Source organism: Oncorhynchus gorbuscha, linkage group LG14 (genome assembly GCF_021184085.1).
Source record: "Oncorhynchus gorbuscha isolate QuinsamMale2020 ecotype Even-year linkage group LG14, OgorEven_v1.0, whole genome shotgun sequence".
In the NCBI taxonomy this organism is placed as follows: Eukaryota; Metazoa; Chordata; class Actinopteri; order Salmoniformes; family Salmonidae; genus Oncorhynchus; species Oncorhynchus gorbuscha.
Window position 1 is genome coordinate 17,599,731 of NC_060186.1, and position 23,071 is coordinate 17,622,801.

The 23,071-nt window shown below is 43.5% G+C and overlaps 1 protein-coding gene across 1 annotated transcript; it reads right to left on the reverse strand.

Annotated features, from left to right (window-relative positions):
• Nucleotides 1-946: 946 nt before the first annotated feature.
• On the reverse strand, nt 947-22,373 carry LOC123994576 (plexin-C1-like). Its single transcript, XM_046297332.1, has 26 exons — nt 22,231-22,373; nt 22,036-22,137; nt 21,706-21,793; nt 21,369-21,407; nt 19,479-19,612; nt 18,673-18,849; nt 17,867-17,969; nt 17,529-17,708; nt 14,413-14,583; nt 14,187-14,289; nt 13,431-13,532; nt 13,120-13,223; nt 12,949-12,990; nt 12,700-12,824; nt 12,300-12,498; nt 11,279-11,425; nt 10,275-10,443; nt 9,992-10,092; nt 8,938-9,010; nt 8,325-8,359; nt 8,148-8,243; nt 6,247-6,410; nt 5,813-5,960; nt 3,414-3,554; nt 3,252-3,326; nt 947-2,717 (listed from the first exon to the last, which is right to left on the reverse strand). Exons 2-26 carry the CDS (start codon nt 22,080-22,082, stop codon nt 2,622-2,624), a joined length of 2,859 nt encoding a protein of 952 aa, XP_046153288.1. The 5' UTR covers nt 22,083-22,137; nt 22,231-22,373; the 3' UTR covers nt 947-2,621.
• Nucleotides 22,374-23,071: the final 698 nt, after the last annotated feature.

Sequence of the window (23,071 nt, forward strand, 5' to 3'; positions counted from 1 at the left end):
CTGCCTGCCCAAGGAGAAACTACAGAGGGCTGCGCTGGCACAGAAAAAGGTACCCTGAATAGACCTGCATGGTAATTCCAGACGTCTGCAATTGCCGTGCAGCATTTATGGTGATCTTGCCTCTGCAGAATTCAGGGCATTCATACTTCTTGTGCTTCGCTGCGCATAACTGTTGTCAAGGAAGTGAGTTTGTGTTTATACAGGACCTCCCGCCCTTACCTACCGTCAAGCAAACATGTCAATGCGGAGCCGTCCGCATTGTTACAAAATTTGAGAGTTGCACAGTGACGTGGTACGGTGCTCAATTTTCCCACTGCATGTCTCTGGGGGCTCTGCAAGTGAGTCACACCATCCATACGGCGCCGCCGATCACATTTTCAGATCAAGCATAAATTGTCTCTTAGTTAGTGAAGTGACCAGTGTTAAATGATTATGCTTTTGTTTACATATGGTTTCACTCACTTTGTTTATACTTCTTGTCATGGCTCATTTTTTAGCTATACATTTCTTGATTATGTGTGTATTACTGCAGTTCGAGCTTGAAACACAAGCATTTAGCTGAACCTGCGATAACATCTGTGTACATGACCAATAAACTTTTGCTTTGATAGGTGTTAGCAATATGGTAGAGGTCACTGCTCCATCCCTTTCTGTCCCTTCTCATCCTCTTTCTCCCCACCCTCTCTCTCTCTCTCTCTCTCTCTCTCTCTCTCAGGAGGAGCAGCACCAGAGAGGGTTATCACTGCTACGTCGGAGGCTGGTGGAAGTAGCCTGTACTCCGCAGCAGCAGATGGAGGAACTGGGGCCTCCCATGGACAGGGGCTCTGGCCTGCACGACTCTCTTTCCCTGAACTCTGACCTCTCCACACTGACCCCCCCCCCAGAGAGTGAGCATGACCTTCACTGTAGGATTTATTACTCCCTAGAAGTGATGTTTTAATTTAATAAGTGAGCTCTCAAATATTTTGTGAAAAGCATTTTGATTTTATTGGCACAAAACATATCAAATGAAAAGGGAAAGAACTACATGGATTCAATGTTTACATGCCTTGGTGAGTAACGGAGCTGGAGTCCTTCCATGCCTTGACTGTTGATGCCTATGTAAAGAATATCAATGGCCAACCAGGGATTTCCTCAGTTTTATTTGACTGTTGTATCAAGTGTTTACACTAAAGCCATCACTCTGAAACTTTAAAAGCGTGATGGTCCCAAAGGCATTTGTGTTAAAGGTTGGTTTCATGGCTCTAAAGAGCTGTGACTTGCACAACATTTATACAACTTTTTTTGTAATGTGTGATTGTATTTGCAATTCATATAAAAATGTTTATGCTTTACTGAGGTCGTGTACATATTTTTTGTTCTGAGCTTTACTTGTGAGAACCATTTAACACCACAACCTAATTGTTATGCTGATGTAAGAGACTAGGCTAAACAGTAACAAAAGCTTTCCAGAACATGCAAACTGCTTTTTATTCTGTTCAACATACCTTGTCAATTGAAGCTTATCCTCAATACTGGCACAACTAAACTAATGGTCTTTTCTAATGCAAGAAATAGACTTCAACCTTTCACCTATTACTGTCATGGCAAGGAGATTGAGGTTGTAACCTCATAAATATATTGATGATGGCCTCTCTCTTTTTTTAAATTGCATATTCAACATCTTACAAAAAAATTAAAGCTGAAATTGGGATTTTATTTTAGGAATAAGGCCTGTTTTTCTTTTGAAGCCAGGAGGAGGCTAGTATCAGCTTATCTTTACTAGAATATGGGGATATTTTATATGAATGCTTCCGCTCAGAGTTTGAGATCAATTGACACCCTTTACCATGGCACTTTGACATTTTATTTTAAACTGCAAAACCCTTACGCACCACTGCACTTTGTATACTAGGGTTGGCTGGCCTTCTCTAGTCACTCATAGGCTCAGGCACTGGTATACTTTTATTTACAAAGTGATTTTATTTGGGCATTTTTATTGTTCAGAAATGTGGTGGGAACTCTCTTTGTTCGCTGGACTTTATCCTGCTGACTGTTCCAAATGTCCCAACTGAACTTGGTAAAAGGGTTTTTATGTACTCTGCTCCGTCGTCTTGGAACACCTTACCAAATACTTTTAAACTGGAAGAACTTGTCCCGATTGGTGTTTTTAAATCACTGATGAAGGATTTTGAGACTAATTCCCTGACCTGTCAATGTTTTTAATTTGCTGTTTTATACTCTTGTGAATTCAATGGTTTTTACTAGATTACTTGTTTGTCTGTCTAATTGTTTTTGTAATGACTCTGTGCTGCCTTTCTTGGCCAGGGTGCTCTTGAAAAAGAGATTTTAATCTCAATGAGCCCTTCCTGGTTAAATAAAAAAAAAATGTTGAAAAAAATCTTTAGTCTTTCGGTTGAGGAAACAAGTCCCAGCTTCAGAATAAGAGTATACTGCTTCTGGGTAAATGTCTAGCTGGAATGTGACCTAATTCATGCTATCATTTGGTTCATCCCAGTAATCTGAAACGCCTCCCTCTTTTATTCTTTAATTGTAAATCCCTATGTAGTCTCCTGACATATTCCGTTTTTAGAACAGCTTTCTGGCCTTCAGCATTTCGAAGGGAGGGAGTGAGCTCAGTTTCACGAACAGTTGAGGCTATCAAACAGGCTCTTCACGTGCTGCAGTTGCTCCTTCAATTCCACGGGTGCGCCGTTCTGATCCAGCTTCAGTTTAATCTGCCAGGGAATCACCACACACATCCAATTTTTGTTTACAAATGGGCAAAAAAAGAGGCCAGCTCGTGGCCATAAACTTCAGACCTCAGTCAGTAGCAATATGCCACAATGGGGGAATTATCATTCCACACTAAGTCTTGGCATGAGCTTAAACTAAATATTTGACACGGGTATGGCCAGCTGCCATTGTAGAGCTCAAAACAGTCAACCTAGATCATTACAAAATGAAGACCTGAAAACAGCCTGACCACCACCCCACAGAGAAGTGGTATGGGCTGTGTTTTATCCTCTGCCTTGCCACTGCAGTTCTCATTTCTCAACATCTCGGCTTTATGCCAGTCAGCTTTACAGTTACACAATGATCATGTCATGTTGGCCAGCTTTTTCAAGATGTTTAGTTCTGGTTGAAGTGATTAGACCGTGCATGGGAACTGTGATGGTTGTGGGAAAAATGATGAATGCATATTAAGGGGAGATTATGTGGGGGGTGAGACTACTAAAGGGGAGGGCGAAAAAGACGGACAGACACTTTACCTCATCAAAGTACCGCTGCATGTATTTGTAGAGCTCACAGAGGGCAGCAGATTCATTGAATTCGTTTTCATGTTTCTAATGAAACAAATATAAATGTAATGTCTAAAGCACAATATCAAAATGATGATTTATTTGAAAAATGAACAACTAGAGGGGAGGTACCTTTGACTCCTCATGCAGGAACTCCTTGAACTCAGAGCTGTTGATTGGTGGCTGGTCCCTGACCTGCTTGTAGTAGGCCCTCACTTCCTGCTTGTACTGGGAGATATCTTTGGCATAGAGCAGTTTATTGGTTGGGTCATGCTAGAACAGAGAGAGGGTAGAAGAGTCATGTCAAATCTAGGTGATGTATTGTCAATGCCAGGTATTCTAAGAGGCCTGCAAGTTATGAGACAGAGTCTGTGGCTTGGATTTTGTTTTACATCTATGTGCTCGATTCAATCAGATTTGCGCTAGCCGACAGTGTAGGAGGTGGAACAGTGGAAGAGCTGTCAAATCCATAAGCGGCTACCGGCATTATACCGATCGCTGCTAGTGCTGAGCATTTAACTGACATTTGTTCTTTTTCATTTTTTTAAACAACTAATGGATCGACGCTGGTTGAATTAATTTGAATTCCATTTCGTTTTTTCTTTTCTTTTCTGTGAGCTCAATGCGCAGTGTTGGGAGTTGTAGTTTCCAACAAGCCAATATTCTACATAGGTTACCACAAAAAGAACAATGGTATTTAACTAGAATGACCATAATCCACTGTGCTCCTACTTGGCCTGTCTATGTAGGACAGACACAGAAAGGGAGAGAAGAGACAAGCAATGTTGCCTAAAATTATTTGGGTCACTGAGCAAATTTTAGGTCTTGTGAGTGGAAACTTGTGAGAATTATTTCAAAAGGCTATTTGAGCATAATGTAGACCTACCAACAAAACCAATGGAGCAAATCCCATAACATGTTAACATGGAAATAGCTTGTGATTTCTATGATACAGCCTAGTATGTGGTGTTCAATTCAGGCCTACATTGCATTAGACTTAAAAATATATTTTACATTATGAAGGGCTTGACGTTAATTATTTTTTAGTCTAACACTATGGGCCAAATAGGTGACTGTAAATTGTATTGTATGATGCAATAAACCCCTTTGCAAAACAAAATGTATTATTACCATACAGAGAATTAGATAATGTAGACTACCCCTCTGACTATTAGCTTATTTGCATATTCAAGCCTGTCTCAAAATACAACACTGGCCCTTTAATTAAAACATAAGCTTTTTACCAACTTGCTTTATAAAAGACAGCTTGAAATGTAGCCCACACGTTTGTGCTCTTGTAGGAAGAAGTTCTACAATCTATAACTGGGCTAGTAACTCGCTGACTAGCAAAGAATATCAACAAATGTTCACATGAGCGGCTCTGAAGTGATCTGAAAAGCGCATTCATTCACTAGCGGGTGATTGAAGGACCCCCAGTGGGCAACCCACCAATATAATTCTACTCCGTTGCGCTCTGCCGCTCTGCCTACAACAAAATCACAGCCTCAATCTTGCTGTTTGATTTGTTTTGTTTCATTGTAAAGGGGCTGATATAATGGTGATTCAATCACAGAAAAAAACATTGATCTATATAGCGCAAACTAATGGGGTGAACTCAGTGAAGTTCAATCTCTTGCGTCTCCACGCGGCCTGACATTTCTGTGAGGCAGTCCTGGAGGATGTGCGGGCCTAGCTCGTGCAGTTTAGAGGGAACATTGGAGACAAGACGCTCGAGGTATCTCTACCTGAAAATGCATGATCTAAGTGATTGATAGTAGGTATTCAGCAGTCATAAAAGTATGCCTTTATTTACTTTGAAGAACGAGGTGTAGGCAGCAGCTCTATAGAGATGAGATGATGACTTGGAATGAAATAAAGACATCAAATAAAACAAATGTATTAAACTACTGAAATATTTTATTAAAGTAATGTGAATAAATTATGGTTAAAAAGTGATAAGCAGTAATGGGCAGTCACTGCCATCATGGCTATTTGATTAATTGTTTTATTCTGTGTTACAGCATTCCCATAGTGCATTTCATGTTTGTTTTTTAAATATTTGAAATCGAAAACTGATAATCGAACTGAAACTACCTCAAAAAGCACAAATCCCTCATCACTATTGGCTTTGACTCACTAACCAGCATAGTCCTCAGTAGGCAACCATGCCCAGGAGCTGGCACCTAGGTTCAAACCTACAATCCTGTCCTTATGGGGCGAGATTCTTGCACCAGAGCCACAAACTCAACATGTATTACGCTTCTCTTTGTTTATTTGACTTTGACAGTTGCAGACACATACAATAAACCGCTTTGCTGCAAGGCAGGGATTTAACCATTGGAATTGTGGAAACGTACACAAAAGCACAATAAATTAACTTCGAACCTAAAACATCTCAGGTCCAAAGCAGGAATTGAACCACCAACTCTTTTTCCATATTTGACATTGAGAGGAACAGAAACTCACACAGAAGCACAAGAGATGAGGTGTGTTAGTCATTATATTCTGCGATATCTCGGTCATGTCCCCACCTTGCCCAACTGTTTCTCAGCCAGGGAGAAGGAGTCCATGAAGGCCTGGGCAATGACGGACAGACAGCCGTCCAGAGGCGGGGTCTTCTCCATGTCGAACACAAACTGGGGGTTCTTCAGGATGTTCACCCAGAACCGCAGGGGCAGGCTGAGAAGGAGCAGGACAGAGGAACAGTCAAACATTCTATCACTATCCTAATACAGTGAGTAGTGGATTGAGTAGATACAACCAAGAAAGAAAGATGGATTCTACTATAAACATACTCAAACAGGTGTACCACCAGGGTCATATTCATTAGGCACTAAATGGGAGAAAACACTGAAAAATGGAGGGACTACTTGAACTTGTCCAATAAAAGGCTCATATTCATTTTCCATTGCAAACTGTTTTGCTATGGTGTGACCTAATGAATATGACCCAGATGAACACATACCTGTTGGTTTTCCAGATGTGTAGTACATCTGGATCGTTGATCCTCTTGCTCTCTCCCTGGGCATCCAGGAAGTCAAAGAAGTACTTGATGGCAGGCGGGGCTTTGAGGTTAGGGGTTCCCCAGATGGTTCTGAACAGGTTTTCCACAAATGAATGCACAGCGACCTGAGACAGGAGGAAGTGAGAATTGGAGGTGTACCTGTGGATGTATTTCAAGGCCTAACTTCAAACTCAGTGCCTCTTTTAATTTTCCCTTTTTCATGGGAAAATCAAAAGAAATCAGCCAAGATTTCAGAAAAAAATTGTAGACCTTGACAAGTCTGGTTCATCCTTGGGAACAATTTCCAAATGCCTGAAGGTACCACGTTCATCTGAACTAACAATAGTATGCAAATATATACACCATAGAACCACGCTGCCGTCATACCACTCAGGAAGAAGACACATTCTGTCTCCTAGAGATGAACGAACTTTGGTGCAAAAAGTGCAAATCATTCCCAGAACAGCAAAGGACCTTGTGAAGTTGCTGGAGGAAACAGGTACAAAAGTATTTATATCCACAGTAAAACAAGTCCTATGTCAACATAACCTGAAAGGACGCTCAGCAAGGTAGAAGCCACTGCTCCAAAACTGCCATACTACGGTTTGCAACTGCACATGGGGACAAATATCATACTTTTTGGAGAAATGTCCTCTGGTCTGATGAAACAAAAATAGAACTGTTTGGCCATAATGACCATCGTTATGTTTGGAGGAAAAAGGGGGAGGCTTGCAAGCCAAAGAACACTATCCCAACCGTGAAGCACGGGGGTGACAGCTGCAGGAGGGACTGGTGCACTACACAAAATAGCTGGCATCATGAGGTAGGAAAAATATGTAGATATGTTGAAGCAACATCTCAAGACATCAGTCAGGAAGTTAAAGCTTGATCGCAAATGGGTCTTCCAAATGGACAATGACCCCAAGCATACCTCCAAAGTTGTGGCAAAATGGCTTAAGGACAATAAAGTCAAGATATTGGAGTGGCCATCACAAAGCACTGACCTAAATCCTATAGAAAATTTGTGGGCAAAACTGAAAAAGCATGTGTGAGCAAGGAGGCCTACAAACCTGACTCAGTTACACAAGCTCTGTCAGGAGTAATGGGCCAAAATTCACCCAACTTATTGTGGGAAGCTTGTGGAAGGATACTTGAAACATTTGACCCAAGTTAAACAATTTAAAGGCAATGCTACCGAATACTAATTGAGTGCATGTAAACGTCTGACCCACTGGGAATGTGATGAAAGAAATAAAAGCTGAAATAAATAATTTTCTACTATTATTCTGGCATTTCACATTGTTAAAATAAAGTGTTGCTCCTAACTGACATAAAACAGGGAATTTTTACTAGGATTAAATGTCAGGAATTGTGAAAAACTGAGTTTAAATGTATTTGGCTAAGGTGTATGTAAACTTCCAACTTCAACCAGATTTGTCACAAAGTGAATACGGGACCAGGAAGTATGGCCTCAGTGAGGATGCTGACTGAGGAAATGAACAAATAGCTGTTTGATGCACTGCATATATAATTGCCTGATGGAAAAGTGTTCTCATATGAACCTTATTAAGTATTTGTCAAGAGCTACAGTTTTTATCCCCTATTGTAAATGTCTTTCAAACTTCCCTTACACTGAAACCACATTGACAGCTCCAAGCAAGCAACTTTAGTACCTATCCACTTTTTTTTTAAAGCAACGTTCATAAGGTAAATGAGACAAGGGAAGGGAACTGTTAGATAGTCACTGTGTATGCTGGATCACACGTAACTGAAGAGTCTAGACTTTTCCATCTTTCAGTTAACCATTTATCAGAGCACAGTGGCAGGTTGAAAGGGGTTGGTTAACAGTGAGTTCCTCTTGCCTTGGTGGACAGCAGCTTGGTGAGGTACACTTCCTTCAGTTTCAGCTTCTTCCTCTCCGGGTTCTTCTTTTGGTCGTGGTCAATGTCAGGGTCAATCTGGGGTCAAAGAGCACTGTTAATCAATCAGATCAAATCCATATGAGGGACATTCAATTCAGAGGTCATGTTGGCACTTACCAGATGGAAGTACTTAGTGGAGTAGTTCTGATCGTCTGTGACAAATACACAACAACAGGTCACCACAGATGACTAAATAGCAGACAATTGTGCTAAATAGCTTCCTGGTTTCTGTTAGCGTTTTAAATAGGCTGACACGGTTAAGTGGTTTTGCATCTCACTTGTGTTTCATATCTGCCATAAAACAATTTCAGAAAGAGGGGGCGTGTAAATGTGGAGCAACACATGTCTATTTTCAACTCAACTTTGCTGAGGTATTTTGTTATGATTGTGTTTTGTATTATTTGTGCGCTTCTCTGTGTATTCGTTATGCGCCCGTGCTGCCTTGATTGAGTAATTGTTTGTCACGCAGGGCTCCCTTGTCAAGAGACCTTTGTCTCAATGGGACTCCACCCGGCCAAAATAAAAAGTTTCAATAAACAAATCCAATAAATAAAAGATGGACTTTGACAAAACCAATCGCAAAAGTTACTTTGTGCCCACGTGTGTGATAGTGTGATGAGCATTAACTATGAGCATGCGCTTGTGTGTGTGTGTGAATACTGTTGGTGTGTACTGTGTGCAGTGTAGTCAGAAGTTTTGATTGCATGGCAATCTCTGTTGACACCCTTACCTTTCAGGCTGCTCTGAGGACTCAGACTGGGATGGGTCTTAGAGAGCACTTTGATGGACGCTCCATCCGGTACCTGTAGACACACACTGAGTTAGAAGGTTCGAGAAATGCTGAGTTACCAGCTTCTCAACCATCTGGTAGACCTAAGACACAGTGGTGTCCTACAGAGAGGCTAACAACGTGTACATGAGTTCTAATCTAATTGTGGTCTGGTTTGGCGTTGTGACACAGGAAGCTCAGTCCTACCAGCCAGGCTGCCTTGAATGGAGCTAAATACTGTTTTTTAGTAGCCTTGAAAACCAGGCTGCAGAATGAGAGCAGCATAGGAGTACACTGTACTCAGTACTCCGATTCAATGTAGATGATGTTCTAGTCTAGTAAGACCCTCTACTTATTATGTGCTTATAAGATACCTGACGAATTTGTGGATGTGGTTTGGTGACGTTAAGCAAAACATTTGACAACTCAATCCGTCTAGTTCTCACAACTACTCAGGACTAGATTTTTTTGTACATTAAAAAAAAAACTTTATTTAACTAGGCAAGTCAGTTAAGAACAAATTCTTATTTTCATTGACGACCTAGGAACAGTAGGTTAACTGCCTGTTCAGGGGCAGAACGACAGATTTGCACCTTGTCAGCTCGGGGATTCGAACTTGCAACCTTTCGATTACTAGTCAAACGCTAGATTAAATCCGGATCGCGGAAGATCCGCGTTATAGCGCGATTGAAATGGAAAGGTATTTTCCGATTGAGCCGACATATGCAGGGTTTACAGTGAATGCAGTCTCCGCAAACACAGGAACATTGCCTTAAAAATGTCAATTGCACTCTAGAGCAGCTGTTCAGTGGTCCTGATGGAATTAGCCATTGAGTTGTACGACAGCTGCAAGGGATTGGACCTTTCATCTGCCTTTTTTAAGTTTAGGCCTTCAACTACATGCTATTTATTTTTATGTGTATCTGTCTTAGATGGTGATCTGAGATAGAGAGAAATATTGAACGTGAGATTAGGCTTATTTCCTGCATCAGGAAGCTTGGTAGTGTTCTCTAACCTTGTAATGCTTGAGTGTGTTGAGCATGGTCACTTCTCCTAAAACCCCTGAGCTGGGATCCACCTCCTTCAGTGGGACAAACCTTCCATCCTTCTCATACTCTGCAGAGTTCAAGAAACAGAGAGAAGTCATTATAATGAACATTTGAAAGCCATCCCTTTGAAAGAACGTATGATCGATCAAGATGTTTCATTTGAGGTACGCATGCTTTTAGAGCCATAATTCAGTCATCACTCCTTCATTCTCTCCTAATGTCTTGGACACATGAGGTACTACAACTGACCGATGTGTATCTGTCGGAGAGGGGTGTTGTAGGGGAAGCCAAACTTGGTCTTGAAGGCCAGGAGGATCTTCTCCTTGACCTGCTCCACCGTGTCACAGTCCAGAGCACTGACCTCCAGAGGCTCACTGACCTCTCCGTCTGTTCCCACAGCAAACAGCACTTGCAGCCTCTGGGGGGAGGCGGGGGTTTGGGTTAGAAAATTAAACATGAGATCTATTCATCAGTGTTGCTAACCACTGAAGCTAACCTTCATACCCACTATATTTCTACTTGGGTCAGGGAAACCACACAGTTAGCTAAAGCCTCAAGTCTGAGTATATCACTTGATGGACTTCATACAATAAAACCTATACACTACAGGGATAGAATAGAGAGACTGAGGATATCTTGTGTGGTGTCGTCTCCTGTGATAATCTTATATCTAATTTCTCAGTTATAAGAAACCACTGAGCAACTGTCTCAGCAGGATTACCATACGGCTCAACGTGTGCTTATAAAGACTAGAGTCTGGGTCCATTTAGGCTCGGGTCCATTTACTTCTAGACTCGTTTCTTAATTTAAAAGGGTTCACCTTTTGCTTCTGAGAGACTGAAACTGAGAAAATCTCAAGCTTTTCCTGTCAACATTGCATGAGCGGCTGTCCCCATCTACAAACCACAGACCAAGAATAAAGCAAAAAGATAAATTTACACATATGGGCCTGGAGAATAGGCTGAATACAAACAGATAACTATGAAGACATGTTTTTGTTGAGGATCTTTGAGGGTAACATCACTTTCAACCCATCTACTTTTGCCCCAACATACTGAGATATCTTTTCTAACAGACTAGCTCCTCTAACCACAACTTTTCTGGTAACAAACAAAACATAGAGGAACTGCCAACTACCTCGCTCACCACACCCTAGATCCAGGAAGGGTGTGTGTGTGGCACTGTGATGTGTGTGTGGCAGCTTGACGTGCATGTGTGTGGCAATGTGTGTGTGTGTGTGTTTGTGTACACACCATTGGGCTGAAGTCCTGAGCCTGCCACAGTAACCAGTCTTCATTAAGTGTGTAGAGAGCCTTTTCTGTGACTGAGTCCACTGGGCCTTTAGACATCTGCTGGGTCAGAGCACAAACCAGCAGGAAAAGAGGCTGGCCCACACTCTCCTGTTGGCACACAACACACACACAGCTCAGTTAAAACACACACAAACCGGTATTCACTTGTACAATAAGGTATAACTCATTAACATGCACTCATATGAAAAGTTACAAAAACAGACTCTCGTTTACAGCGACACTAAACTCACGTGGAAATGTATGAGAGAAAAATACAAATGTACGGTGAGCTGACCATAATGACATGGAGGCTTAGAAATACATACAACATGAATGAATAAGGCTTTGATAGAAGAAGCAAGAAAATAACAAATATAGACTGATATAGACAGACAGACCCTTGAGGAAGCCGTAGAGACAGACAGACTGACCCTGAGGAAGCCGTAGAGACAGCCAGACTGACCCTGAGGAAGCCGTAGAGACAGCCAGACTGACCCTGAGGAAGCCGTAGAGACAGACAGACTGACCCTGAGGAAGCCGTAGAGACAGACAGACTGACCCTGAGGAAGCCGTAGAGACAGCCGGACTGACCCTGAGGAAGCCGTAGAGACAGATGCACTGACCCTGAGGAAGCCGTAGAGACAGACAGATTGACCCTGAGGAAGCCGTAGAGACAGCCAGACTGACCCTGAGGAAGCCGTAGAGACAGACAGACTGACCCTGAGGAAGACGGAAGCCGTAGAGACAGCCGGACTGACCCTGAGGAAGCCATAGAGACAGATGCACTGACCCTGAGGAAGCCATAGAGACAGATGCACTGACCCTGAGGAAGCCATAGAGACAGATGCACTGACCCTGACGAAGCCGTAGAGACAGACAGATTGACCCTGAGGAAGCCGTAGAGACAGACGGACTGACCCTGAGGAAGCCGTAGAGACAGACAGACTGACCCTGAACAAGCCGTAGAGACAGACAGACTGACCCTGAGGAAGCCGTAGAGACAGATGGACATCCAGTTGGTGAGCAGCTTCTCTACGATGGACTCGGTGCGTCGCAGCATGAGTTTGGGCTGGGAGTTACTGGGCTGTTCCATCAGAGCCCTGAGTAGTTCCTCCATCACCTGGGTCAGGTAGGGTAGGTCACCGTGGAGGGACACGGTCAGCAGGGAGGCCACCACACACCTTGTAGGACACAACAAACATCAGACTTATGACATCTCTATTATCTGCTATACACACCAACCTGCTCATCCATAATGACTTAAACACCTAAATAATTTCCCCTGTACTATAAACAATACCATAACCTTATGTCGTATATCCGATACCCAAACCAGCTAAGTGACACTTGGCCTAAATTGTGTCCTGTCCTCACTGACTCACTTCTCCTTGATGTTGAAATTCTTCTGCTCCTCCAGAGCGTGGACGAAGGAGGTGAGGAACACCTGATCCCGGATCAGTCTGGACAGGGCCTGGCAGCTCTCGTCTGGCTGCCCCTTCACCGCGTCCTGACCACAGGACAGATGTTAGCTACTTATGGAAATCTATTACATTTCCCTTCCAGTCATTGATAAAGTCACGTTATGGCAATCAGACGAGCAGATTTCACATACGGTTCAAATCAAATCTCACCTGGCCAATGTCTTTGATACAGGAGGTCATCACAGGTCCACCCTAATAGAAACAATAGGACGAACTATGAAGATAAAAACACAACCTATCTGTCCATTTAATACAACATGTCTTATCTTAAAGCAGACTGTATTAGACATACTGCATTGACTCTGTTCTGCTCCTACGTACGTCAGGGAAGAAGATCCTGGAAGCAAAGTGCTTGTAGTCCAAGAAAGGGATGGCTCCAACGTTCTCAATTAAATCACACTTTTCCGTTTGCATATCCACAAATCCTAGAGAGCAGAAGGGTAAGTAAGGGCGTTTGTTATTGGTGCAACTAACTATGTGTGAATTGCATGTGGGTGGTAGTCATGGGCCTTTACCCCTGTTAAATCCATTTTATGATGCCAATTTGGTGCATCAGTGAGTATGAGTGTGTGTGTGTGTGTGTGTGTGTGTTTTAAGAATATAAATCAAGGTTGGTGTCCACGATGACTGACCTTGTCTGATGTCATTTCTGATGTCACACTCCAGCAGTTCCAGCTGCTTGTCCATTTGTGCTGCCATTTTCCTCTGTTTAATGTAGGAATACCACACCGCACCTGGTCAAGACAAGACAAGAGCTTTATTTTCTCTCACACACACACACACACAAAACCTAAACCTATGGGCCCAATTCAACCAAAACAGGTCTTTGTTGTTTAGTTTATTCATGCGACCATTCGACCATTTAAAAAAATAAAAAATAAAAAACACATACATGCACATGAAAAAAATTGAGGATAACACACAATAAAGTCTGGGACTTATTTCCATTGTGGTCCTCTTGAGACAAGATGGCTAGACAACATCGAACAATAAAATTTAAAAAACAGAACATCTCATCATTCCAGTTGCATCATAGGGGTGATTCGTATGGGCACAGAAGACAAACATATTTCTACTTTATTTTTAAAGCTGCCTCTAGGCAGGACATTGTTTTTATGGGCAGGGGCAACTATCCGTTCTGAGGCTCCAGTATACAAGAAAGTACCTTTCCCAGCATTACTCCTGAACCTGTATAGGCACACATCAGCAACACCTGATCTGGTGCTGTGATTGTGTGCATCCCTAACACGAGGAAAGTAATCACTTCGATATGTGGGCGCAGTTTCAGAACCCAGAACCAAATCTTGCGTGCCAGCTACTTGATTGGACATTTACAGTCTGTCATGAGACACTAAGTCAAAACAAAGTTGATGAGGGTGAATACTTACCCACAATGACCACAATGATGATGGGTATAAGCACAAGGATGAGTAGCAGTGAAGGTGCAGCTTGTTTTGGTAAAAGGTTTTTCGTGAAGTTTCCAACTCTTATCTGAAAAACAAACACATCATAATGCACGTTGACTGTAAAATACTATTTCCAAGGACATTTCTGATTCAGAGTTTCCAAGAGCAACTAACAACCTTTTTGGATTTATCTGAATAAGAGGTTTACCCTCACTGAATTGATGTTAAAGTTGGGAGTGTTCTTTATATCACAGATGACAGAGTCAGTCCCGTTGCTCTTCTCAATGGTTTCCATGACACACTCTACACCCTGGTTATCCTCCTGAACACCAAACACTAAGATCTCTTCTGTGGCGATGTTCAACTTGTCAGCCCTTTTCTGAAATAAAAAAAAGAATGGAATGTGAGAGAGCGAGAGAATTAGGCTGATATCCACCAATTATCAAAATCCAGAAAAGAGCCATTCAATTCTACAACCACCTAAAAGGAAGCGATTCCCAAACCTTTCATAACAAAGCCATCACCTACAGAGAGATGAACCTGGAGAAGAGTGCCCTAAGCAAGCTGGTCCTGGGGCTCTGTTCACAAACACACCCCACAGAGCCCCAGGACTGCAGCACAATTATACCCAATGAGAAAACAAAAATAAATCTTTCCAATGTGTCAAGTAATTAACAAAAAACAGAGCAAACTAGAATGCTATTTGGCCCTAAACAGAGAGTACAGTGGCAGAATACCTGACTACTGTGACTGACCCAAACTTTAAGAAAGCTTTGACTATGTACAGACTCAGTGAGCATAGCCTTGCTATTGAGAAAGGCCACCGTAGGCAGACATGGCTTTCAAGAGAAGACAGGCTATGTGCACACTGCCCACAAAATGAGGTGGAAACTGAGATGCACTTCCTAACCTCCTGTCCAATGTATGACCATATTAGAGACACATATTTCCCTCAGATTACACAGATCCTGTAACGGTTTTCTTGTGGTGAAGGAGAGGCGGACCAAAACGCAGTGTGGTTTCTATTCATGGTACTTTAATAAAGCAACTACACATGAACAATCTACAAAACAAGAAACGTGAAAACCTAAACAGCCCTATCTGGTGCAAAACACAGAGACAGGAACAATCACCCACAAACACACAGTGAAACCCAGGCTACCTAAGTATGATTCTCAATCAGAGGCAACTAATGACACCTGCCTCTGATTGAGAACCATACTAGGCCAAAACATAGAAATACCCAAATCATAGAAAAACAAACAGACTGCCCACCCCAACTCACACCCTGACCATACTAAATAATGACAAAACAAAGGAAATCAAGGTCAGAATGTGACAGTACCCCCCCCCCCCCAAGGTGCGGACTCTGGCCGCAAAACCTTAACCTATAGGGGAGGGTCTGGGTGGGCGTCTATCCACGGTGGCGGCTCTGGCGCAGGACGCGGACCCCACTTCACCATCGTCTTAGTCCGCCTTCTTGTCCGCCTCCGTGGCCTCCTAACCACGGTGACCCTACTAAATGACCCACACTCGGGACAGAGGGGCGGTGGCTCGGGACAGAGGGGCTCGGGACAGAGGGGCGGCGGCTCGGGACAGAGGGGCTCGGGACAGAGGGGCAGGGGCTCGGGACAGAGGGGCTCTGGCGCCTCTGGGCTGAGGGGTGGGAGCTCCGGCAGCGCCGGACAGGCAGGCCTGATGCGTGGTGCTGGCGCTGGTGGTTCTGGGCAGAGGACACGCACAGGAAGCCTGGTGCGGGGAGCTGCCACCGGAGGGCTGGTGTGTGGAGGTGGTACTGGATAGACCGTACCGTGCAGGCGCACTGGAGCTCTTGAGCACCGAGCCTGCCCAACCTTACCCGGTTGAATGCTCCCGGTCGCCCTGCCAGTGCGGTGAGGTGGAATAGCCCGCACTGGGCTATGCAGGCGAACCGGGGACACCGCGCGCAAGGCTGGTGCCATGTAAGCCGGCCCAAGGAGACGCACTGGGGACCAGATGCGTAGAGCCGGCTTCATGGCACCTGGCTTGATGCCCACTCTAGCCCGGCCGATACGAGGAGCTGGAATGTACCGCACTGGGCTATGCACCCGCACTGGGGACACCGTGCGCTCCACCGCATAACACGGTGCCTGCCCGGTCTCTCTCGCCCCCCCGGTAAGCACAGGAAGTTGGCGCAGGTCTCCTACCTGGCTTCCTCACACTTCCTGTGTGCCCCCCCCGAAGAAATGTTTGGGGCTGACTCTCGGGCTTCCTACCGCGCCGCCGTGCTTGTCTCTCCAACTCCATTCTCCTATACCCCTCTTCGCACTGCTCCAGTGAATCCCAGGCGGGCTCCGGCACTCTTCCTGGGTCGACCGCCCACCTGTCTATTTCCTCCGAAGTAGTATAGTCCATATTCTTTCCGTCCAAACCGTCCTCCCATGTCCATTCCTCTTTTCGCTGCTGTTGCCCATTACCACGCCGCTTGGTCCTGTTGTGGTGGGTGATTCTGTAACGGTATTCCTGTGGTGAAGTAGAGGCGGACCAAAACGCAGCGTGGTTTCTATTCATGGTACTTTAATAAAGCAACTACACATGAACAATCTACAAAACAAGAACCGTGAAAACCTAAACAGCCCTATCTGGTACAGAGACAGGAACAATCTTCCACAAACACACAGTGAAACCCAGGCTACCTAAGTATGATTCTCAATCAAAGACAACTAATGACACCTGCCTCTGATTGAGAACCATACTAGGCCGAAACATAGAAATACCCAAATCATAGAAAAACAAACATAGACTGCCCACCCCAACTCACACCCTGACCATACTAAATAATGACAAAACAAAGGAAATAAATGTCAGAACGTGACAGATCCACAAAGAATTCGAAAACAAATCCAATTTTGATCAACTCCCATATCCACTGGGTGAAATTCCACAGTGTGCCATCACAACAGCAAGATGTGTGACCTGTTGCCACAAGAAAAGGGCAACCAGTGAATAACAAACACCATTGTAAATACAACCCATATTTATGCTTATTTATTTTCCCTTGTGCACCCTTAACCATGTGTACATCGTTGCAACACTAAATATATATATGTAATATGACATTTGTAATGTCTTTATTGTTTTGAAGCTTCTGTATGTGTAATGTTTACTGTTCATGTTTATTGTTTATTTCACTTTTGTATATTATCTACCTCACTTGCTTTGACAATGTTAACACATGTTTCCCATGCCAATAAAGCCCCTGGAATTGAATTGAATTGAGAGAGAGTTTTTAAGTACATATGTGTGTGTGTATGGGTGCGTGAATGCGTGCACATGTGTGTATACCTCAATGGTGACACGCAGGTCGTTTCCTGTCTTGATTGCAGTATAGCTGGTGAATTCTGGGTCCGGATGGTAGGTGAGCTGTGATGAGCAGGCCAGTGTCTGATTGGCCACTCTCAGAGACACAGTGGAGGTGACTGGCTGGTTAATGTGTTCAAAGGGAGGTGTGTGGTACCACAGAGTCTACAAACACCAACAACAGGAAATAGAATACCTCAGATTTTGATCCCCCCCATGACTGATTTCTGTGTTGTGTGAAGGTGAAAGTTTGGTGAGGTGTGGCAGTGTGCATGTTCATATTAGGTTACTGACTGGTTACGTCAGTGTGTTAAGATGTCTACCCCAGAGCTGTATTTGGTTTGGATGGTCTGAGGGGCGTGGTCATGAACAACCCCCTCCACAAACTCCAGCTGGGACCCTTGGACCTTGATCTTCCTCTTCCCACTGCAGGACACATACGAAATCAACCAATCAGAGGAGGGTTGTTGGTCACACCTAGCGTGCTGATGTGAATTGTAGTCATGTCTAAACCACATTATTTGAATGAGCCAGAGGAAGAAAAACAAGTTGTAACACACAAAAAAAAACATTTCACAGAATAAATAAAGTATGACCTGGTCCATAAAAACTAGCTAGCCAAGCATGAAGAATCTGCTTTAGAGAGCTACCAAAAGCAAAAAGGGAAGCCAGTGCTGAACAGCTGAGAGAAAGAGGTGATTGAAACATAACACTGTTGCATGAAGCAACTTCTGGGAAGCGGCCCACTTCCTTTCCCCATCAGACAACATAATGGCCAGTAGCCATATGTGGAAAAGAGTTACAGGCATGATTCTTAACCTCTGTATAGCTTGTGTGTGTGTATATAAACATTTGGATCATAGGTGCGTACCTACGCGTGTGTGTGTGTGTGTGTGTGTGTGTGTGTGTGTGTGTGTGTGTGTGTGTGTGTGTGTGTGTGTGTGTGTGTGTGTGTGTGTGTGTGTGTGTGTGTGTGCGCACACGCGTACCTATGTGTGTGTGTGTGTGTGTGTGTGTGTGTGTGTGTGTGTGTGTGCGTGCGTGTGTGTGTGTGTGTGTGTGTGTGTGTGTGTGTGTGTGTGTGTGTGTGTGTGTGTGTGTGTGTGTGTGTGTGTGTGTGTGTTTTTACCTAGCCCAGGTAGTGCTTGGTATTAGCCCAGTGCAGGACGGTGAGGACCCATAGGTGACAGTGGCCTTGCCCAGACAGCGACCGTCTGGCAGCACGGCACACACAATGACAGAACCTTTGTCGCCAATGGGGATGTGGAACGTCAGACTGGACCCAGTGTTGTTCCACACAGGAGACCTGACCAGGTGATACACACACTACACAGGTTACAGATCCCCCTGGTACTGCTGCTCATTCTGTTCACCAGTTCCGGAGGTCTACGTCACCGGATTGCTAGGCTTCACTGAATGGGATTCATTATCATCAACCCCGGACTGTCTTGTCTGATTACACACACCTGGTTCCTATTTCCCCTGATTAGTATATGTTCCCTCTGTTGACTATTGTTCCCATGTCCGTTGGTGGTGTGAGTACCTATGTGTTGGTGCAGCTGTTATGCTGCATGCTATATAGTATATTGTGTATTACGGGTATCGTTCCGTGTCGTTCAACCAGGTTAACCCTCGCTCCTTTGTTTGGGTACAGCCCAGTGTTTTTGTATACGTGTTTGTTTTGGGTGTATTAAAAACCCCTATTGTGTATTGCTGCACCCGTCTCCAAAATCCGATATACCAGCGTGACAGACACACTTTGCCAAAACACAGTGATAAAGCCTTGGGCTTTTCATGAACGAAGTGAGCAGCAGTGAAAAAAAATCTAAATTGTTGTTTAAAAGCATTGATGACACTTTTTACATTTTTATTTATCTCAAAAAATGATGTCTGCAGTAAAACATCATATTCATCTCATTGTCCACTTTGACTCACTCCTTGAGACTGCAGTCCATGTGCCCTTGGATGCTAACCCTGGTCACGTGATGGAGGTTCTTCCCAGTCATCAGGGCGTGGTTTCTGCCATGGAAGGACAGAACACTGGGCACTATGGAGACGATCACTGGCTTCTGACAACACAGAGACAGACAATATTTCTGATAAAGACAAGTGAAACTAAATATGTGTTTATGGCTGTAGGCTTTTGCTCTTTAGTTTTGGTAAATAATGATGAGTGACAAAGTTAGAGGCATAAATATCCTACCCCCCCCCCCAAAAAAATGCTAACCTCCCCTTTTATTATGATGATGGAAGGTTAGCATGTCTTGGGTGTATGATATATGTGCATCTGTAACTTTCTCACTCATCATTATTCACGATTCATTCAGGACTACCAGTAATCATAGTAGCATCCACATGAATGTAGAAGCGTTTAGAAACATTATATTATTTAAAATTAAAGTGATTACGCAATACATTATTTACCATTCATTTCTATTGGGCAAATGTTTTATCTGAAACATAACCAAAACAAACAGCAAATGCATCCAACCTTGATGTAATCATTGTGTGCTGGGAATAAGGGACCAAATACTTTTGACTAATTTAATACACATAAGTATATTTGTCCCAATAGTTTTTGGTGGGGACCGTGTGTAACAGTTTCGTTTCCTTCCCTCTCCTCGCCCCTACCTGGGCTTGAACCAGGGACCTTCTGCACACATCAACAACTGACACCCACGATTGAAACGCTATTAGCGCACACCCCGCTAACTAGCTAGCCATTTCACAGTTACATATGTACAAAAAGTGCTGTAATTTCTAGTTGGTTCACCCGATATGGATGAAAACAGCCTCAAATTAAAGATGACAGTCTGCACTTTAACTTCATAATCATTGTATCACTTTGGAGTGCTGACCCAAAAAGGTGTAATACTTGGAGCTCACTGTATGTAATTATGATGGATGGTTTGAAATCTACTACTTCCCTGGGGCACAGTCATGTGATCCATGATCCCCACTGTAAGAGGTATGACGACTTGACTCAGAGACAAAGGCTCTATTCACAAACATCTTCTTACTATTTATAACCTGTTTGATCCATACCATTCTGTTTGAGATAAAATCTCTATTCTACGATTGATCTAAATGTAGGATGCCCAGATCTATGAATATTGCTCTGTACAACTGAATATAGTATCTTAGCATTGGTAGACATCCATTTGAGTGTCTTCATTTTGTCCTCAATCTTAGCTTTCGAGAGAGAGAGAGCAAGAGAGAGCAAGAGAGAGACCGAGAGCGAGAGAGAGTGGTTTGATAAAGCCAAAGGAACATTGACACTTTAACCAACACCAAACACACACAGCTATATTCATCACATCTGATTAAATTCTTCACATTTCATTCAGACTGGGAGGAGCATGATAACAAAGTGAGCTCATTAAAACATCTCAAACGCAGACACTATACTGTATCTTTCAATGTTATTCGATTTCAGACGTCAACATTGTTTACTTGTTGAAATAAAGTTACTGTGTAAAGTTACTGTACAGTAAGTAGCTTACGACACACGTGTGAACAAAATTGTAATTTTTTTGGTAGTGGTGACCATATACAAGAAAGCTTTGTCCTTGTCACATTTCACAAAACACATGTCCATAGCTATTTGATAGGTACTGAAACGACTGTGCGTGCAAAGTCACCGTGAAAATCCCAGACCACTTCAAGTCCACTCTGTTTCACATGCAGACACAGATGCGTATACACACGCACACACACACAAACAGAGATACAATCTTAGTTCCCAGTTCTGAGATCAAACTTCTCTATAAGGGACAGAAGATCCACTGAGAGATGCTGATGAAGTGATCGGTAGGATGGACTTACAGAGTAGTTCATTCCTGACTGGCTGGGTCTGCACACGTCCTGGGGAAGGAAGTGAGAGAGGGTTGATGAACAAGATACAGGAACACACATGGGTGAAGAAGTTGTGAGATGAACCACCCCAAAGAAGAAGAGGTGTGTGTGTGTGTGTGTGTGTGTGTGTGTGTGTGTGTGTGTGTGTGTGTGTGTGTGTGTGTGTGTGTGTGTGTGTGTGTGTGTGTGTGTGTGTGTGTGTGTGTGTGTGTGTGTGTGTGTGTGTGTGTGTGTGTGTGTGTGTGTGTGTGTGCGTGTGCGTGCGAGCGAGCGAGTGAGTGAGTGAGTGAGTGAGTGAGTGAGATACCTGTATGGGGGCTGAGTTGGCAGACCTGGTTGTCCAGGAGCAGACATCATTACTCCAGCTACATCCAGCTGTCATGCACTGAGAACACCTGAGAGACACAGAGACAGGAATAAGAATATTAACTGAGTTTAATCATAAACATGTGTACCATCTGCTACTCATGCAAAATGTGTACTAACAAATCTATAACATACAGAAAGGCAAGTGCCCAACATAATTTAAAAGATGTCATTATAGTAAATATTGAAGTAGGTCTAAACAAGTAGGTTGACACATAGCCATATCAAGGTGCTGAGGTGTAGCATAACAGATCTGGGATTTGTGACTGACAGGGCAAAGGTAGGTGGTCCAGAGATGTTTGAACAGTTTGTGAGCATCAGATTCTAGTAAGGTTCTGTTTCCCCACTCGTATCTCCAGGGTGACATTCAGACCTATGTGGAAAAACACAGGGAAAAAATCTCTAAGCAAGATGCTCCATTTTGTCATTGAGAAATCTACAGGAGAGTTAGAAGGTGAAAGGTCACCTTCAGCAGGAAGCTGGTCGCTGGAGAACAGGCAGGAGCATCGAGGCAACGCTGGAGCGGGGCTTGTCCTGTCACACAGATGATCATTTCTTGTGAGGAAGATACAGGCGGAGGTGAGACTTCCTGTCCCATGCACATTCAGGTGGACCTTGACAGTGAGTGTGATCCTCTCTCCACTGCTGCTCTTCTCCACCTGGTAAGAGACCATGTTCTGTTGTTGGGAGTCCTCAGAGATGGAGATCCAGGCTGAAGGCTGAAGGCAGTCATCCTGAAACGAACATCTAGAACACATCACATAGAGGGGTGAGGCTGATCAGGTTTAGGGGGACTAAAAGAAAACAGGACATAGAAGTATATTTACAGGAAGCTTCATCTATAGAGGCAGGTTTCTTTTAAGAAGCTGTGGGTGATACAGGAAATAACATTTGTTCTACCGCCCTGAAAATAAATGTATTGAAGATCATATGGTATGAAAGACCATGGGCCGAGATAACAATAACAAAGACAACTGTCTAATTGAATGACATTGAAATGACTGCCACGGTTCATCTTCATGACAAGAATGAAAAATAGCATTTTAGAAAGGAAAATGTGATATCATAAAGAAATCTCGTCGATAGTGTAAGTTATAGAAGTGTGTAGTTGTGGTTCTTGTGACTGACCTTGACTTGTTGTTCTCAGACTCACACCAGCCACAGAAGGGGTCCTGAGCAGACCAACAGTCCTTCAGACTCTTGTGTTCACTGCACTGAGCCACAGGCACACGCATCATCTACAACAAACACACAATATTATGTCCTGGGTCCTATTTCAGAATGCTTGTACTGTATAGTATGTATAT